Source organism: Bos indicus x Bos taurus, chromosome 15 (genome assembly GCF_003369695.1).
Source record: "Bos indicus x Bos taurus breed Angus x Brahman F1 hybrid chromosome 15, Bos_hybrid_MaternalHap_v2.0, whole genome shotgun sequence".
Lineage (NCBI taxonomy): Eukaryota > Metazoa > Chordata > Mammalia > Artiodactyla > Bovidae > Bos > Bos indicus x Bos taurus.
In genome coordinates, this window is record NC_040090.1 from 39595084 (window position 1) to 39599393 (window position 4310).

At 38.0% G+C, this 4310-nt stretch overlaps 1 protein-coding gene across 1 annotated transcript; it reads left to right on the plus strand.

The window, feature by feature from the left end:
- The first annotated feature begins 675 nt into the window (after nucleotides 1-675).
- LOC113905038 (olfactory receptor 1030-like) lies at nucleotides 676-1611 on the plus strand. The gene has a single exon (XM_027562076.1). The coding sequence runs from the start codon at nucleotides 676-678 to the stop codon at nucleotides 1609-1611; it is 936 nt and encodes a 311-aa protein (XP_027417877.1).
- The last annotated feature ends 2699 nt before the right edge of the window (nucleotides 1612-4310 follow it).

Consider the following 4310-nt stretch of genomic DNA (forward strand, 5'->3'; position numbering starts at 1 on the left):
TTAATAATTTTAAATTTAGGAAGGCTTAGCCAATCCTATCACAGAGACCAGAATTTAAAAGCAACAGATAAATTTGACATCAAACCACTTAAGATTTACTATACACAGCACAAAGAAAAATTACCATACCAATAATGAAGGACTGGGACAAGCCAAAAAAGAACTTGTAATACATATACCAAATGGCTGATCTCCTTAATAAAGAGACCTAAAACGCTTACAATGCTAACAACTTAATAAAAAGTTAGCAAAGGAATTGAACTTACCAAGCATAGAAAAAAATACATGCAAATAATTGGTTGAAAGATGCTAGAAAAGATAAAAATCAAGAGACACAAGTTACCAATATTTACCATCACAGCGGCCAAGGTTTAAAATTTCATAGCATCAGGTTTGTGGGAAAACCAATATTCTTGTACAAAATTGTTGGGAGTGTAACTTGGTGCCACTTACAGGTCAATTTGTAAATCTCCATCAAAAGAGAAAATGAATGAGTTCAGACATTTCTGCATCTGTTTTAGCAGAATAAAGCTAAATGATGGCTCTTAATTACTGGGATTGTGAACCCAAATTTTGGTCATCTTGTACTGAAACAAAGAGGTAAGAAGCTTTTGTTTGTAAATATCTAATCATTTTGAAGCCATATTTTCTTTTTTCAGCAAGAGAAAGAACAAGATGGCAAGAGGCAACCATACCACAGTGACAGAATTTGCCCTCATGGGATTCACAGACTGTCCTGAGCTTCAGCTTCCTCTCTTTGTGGTGTTCCTGGTCATTTATCTCATCACCATGGTGGGAAACCTTGGCATGATCCTGCTCATCAGGATGGATTCCAGGCTCCACACCCCCATGTACTATTTCCTCAGCCACCTGGCTTTCATTGATCTTTGTTACTCCTCTTCCATTGGCCCCAAGATGCTGCAAAATTTATTGATAAAGGAAAAAACCATCTCCTTTTCAGGCTGTTTTGCCCAGCTCTACTTCTCCAGTGCTTTTGCCACCACCGAATGCTTCCTCTTGGCTACAATGGCCTATGACCGCTACATGGCCATCTGCAATCCCTTGATTTACACAGCCATTATGACTCAGAGGGTCTGCAAGGAGTTGGTGATCGGGGTCTATACCTATGGTTTCCTAAACTCTGTGATACAGACAGTTCTGACTTTCCAGTTGTCTTTCTGTGACTCCAACATCATCCACCATTTCTATTGTGCTGACCCCCCTCTCCTTGCCCTCTCCTGCTCTGACACCCACAGCAAAGAAAAGCAGCTCTTGATCTTCTCTGCAGTGAATCTCACTGGATCCCTCCTGACTGTCCTCATCTCCTACATTTGCATCCTCTTTTCCATCATAAAAATCCAGTCTTCAGAAGGCAAGTGCAAAGCATTTTCTACCTGTGCCTCCCACCTCACTGTGGTCATCATTTTCTATGGAACACTATTTTTCATGTACCTAAGGCAACCTAAAGCAGGGAATTCATGGAAGTACAACAAAGTGGTCTCTGTGTTTTATAGTCTTATAATTCCCATGCTCAACCCCCTGATCTATAGCTTGAGGAACACAGAAGTAAAGAACACCCTGAAGAAGATGCTGGAGGGCAAGGAGTCATAGTGAGTTTTCAGTGGGTAGCACTGGGAAATCATGATGTACTGATATGGTATAACCAATCTGTTTGAAATTTCACAAGCCTATTATCCACCATCCAACCAGAATAAACAATCAATATAATTTGGATTCTTTAAAGATCAAAAGTACTAGGCCACTTGCTTCAGACAGTAATATTTAATCCAAGTAATTATCATAGACTAATCAGAATTGATTTACAAGCTAGACTGTTAATAACTTCATATGTTGAAAATGATATTAGTAATATAGAAACTGTCAATTAGGTGGTAATATGGGAAATTCATTTTTTGAGCTCCAAAATCACTGCAGATGGTGACTGCAGCCATGAAATTAAAAGATGCTTGTTCCTTGGAAGAAAAGCTATGACCAACCTAGACAGCATATTAAAAAGCAGAGACATTACTTTGCCAACAAAGTCCATCTAGTCAAAGCTATGGTTTTTCCAGTAGTCATGTATGGATGTGAGAGTTGGACTATAAAGAAAGCTGAGCACCAAAGAATTGATGCTTTTGAACTGTGGTGTTGGAGAAGACTCATGAGAGTCCATTGGACTGCAAGGAGATCCAACCAGTCAATCCTAAAGGAAATCAGTCCTGAATATTTATTGGAAGGACTGATGCTGAAGCTGAAACTCTAATACTCTGGCCACCTGATGTGAAGAACTGACTCGTTTAAAAAGACCTGATGCTAAGAAAGATTGAAGGTGGGAGGTGAAGGAGACAACAGAGGATGAGATGGTTGGATGGCATCACTGACTCAATGGACATGACTTTGAGTAAGCTCTGGGAGTTGGTGATGAACAGGAAAGCCTGGCCTGCTGCAGTCCACGGAATCGCAGAGTCAGACACGACTGAGCAACTGAACCGAGCTAAACTGATGGGAAATTCAAAAAGGTCCCAAAAAGTAACAGTCAGAGTAAAACTTAACAAATTAACAAATTTTAATTGAAATTATAAAACTGGGTATAAAACTCACACATGAAAATCTATGTTTGTTAGGAACATTTTCCCGCTTAAAACAGGCTATATGGTAGCAAGTCACTTGTAAATCTTAAAATATATTTCTTCATAACATTTCTATGTATGGTGGTCAGGTTTCAAGTCCTGATCACATAAAAGAATATTTAGTCTAAGTGTAATTGAAATACTGCATGCTTAAAATGAACAGTAGAAAAAATAGTATTACTATTAGCAATAATAAGGGGGAAGGGAGAACAGAAAAACTATGAATCAGGTCAACGTGGGACTTATTTAAATGTTTGTGTAGAATAGAAAGTTTAAATAGAAGAGATAGAGAAGGTTTAGTGTACTTTCAGAGATGTTAAAAGTGGTCATTTATTTGATAGCCAGGGTTTAATTTTTCCAGTTTCTGGAAAGTGCAGCTGCAGTGATGTATAGGAGGCATGGTTTTGGGAGGAGAGTCTAAAAGGAAAGAAAATTAAGGAGGAAAAGAGGAGAGCTTCCCACATTCTGACCAGGTCCAAATGTGCATGTTTCTTAAATTATTTAAATGATCTAGAGAAATACTTTAGTTTTTCAACATTTTCATATTCTTTATTGCTATTTTCACAGATATGATAATCCAACTTTCTGAGACATAAATCTACATAAGTTCTTGCTATCAGTGGGGACAGGTGAAGAAAAATCACTTTTAATTTTTTTTTAGGCAAAAATATGAGCACTCTATAGTTTTCTCAAGCCCCAGTTCTAATACTTCTTCCAAAATAATTCTTTAGAGATATAAATCTGCCATAAACCATTAGATTATCCCCCAAACCCTTTGCAAATGCAATTATTTTTGTCTTTTTAAAAATAGCTCAGAATATTTATCACCAATCAATTATAAATAAGTTTAAAATTAGTCAAGGATCCAAGGGATGCCCATTGCCCCCAGATTACAGATAATATTAAGGGATCTTTGTTGAATTGTTGCTTGTGATCTGGTAATTTAGGAAAATAAAAATAGTTCAATAGGTGTAACTCTTCTCACTCAGCTCAAAAAGGCTTTCTGGAGAGTTGACTTCAAGCCACATTCCTAAACATATGGGTTGTTGGCTGTGGTTAAAAAGAAAGATGTTACCAGGGTAAAGGAACAGAGTGAGGATAGGTATGAAGTAAGCCCAGAGGGTAGGAGAGCTTACACAGTTTGTGTACAAGAAAGGAGCTAGCAAGGTGGACAAGATAGTGCTGAAGGATAACACGACACAGATGCTTAGACATTGATTTCATTGAACTTACCAGGTTAACTCTTCACAGTGCACTCTAGAACCTACCACAGTTCTTGGCACGGACCAAACACACCATAACCGACTGCCAAGCAGAATGGTACTCTTCCATAGTTAGTCCTAATTCCAATGGATGGGTGGACATGGTGCCCAGTAATGGCCCTGTGGTTGGGAAGTAATAGAGAGAAGGAAGCTACTAAGGTCATAAGATCTTTGCTTTTTTGGTTGTTTTTAACTGAGGTAAAGTTGGTATATAATACTATATTGGTTTCTGGTATATAACATAAAAATTTGATCTTTGTGTATACCACCAAATGATCACCACAATCAGAGGAAGAATGTTTTTTAATCTTCTCCCCAACAAGGCTAACATCTTTAAGACAAGAAAACATGAAGGCAACTACTCAGCCTAACCAGTGGAAGAGAGCAACTACTCAGCCTAATCAGTGGAAGAGATGCA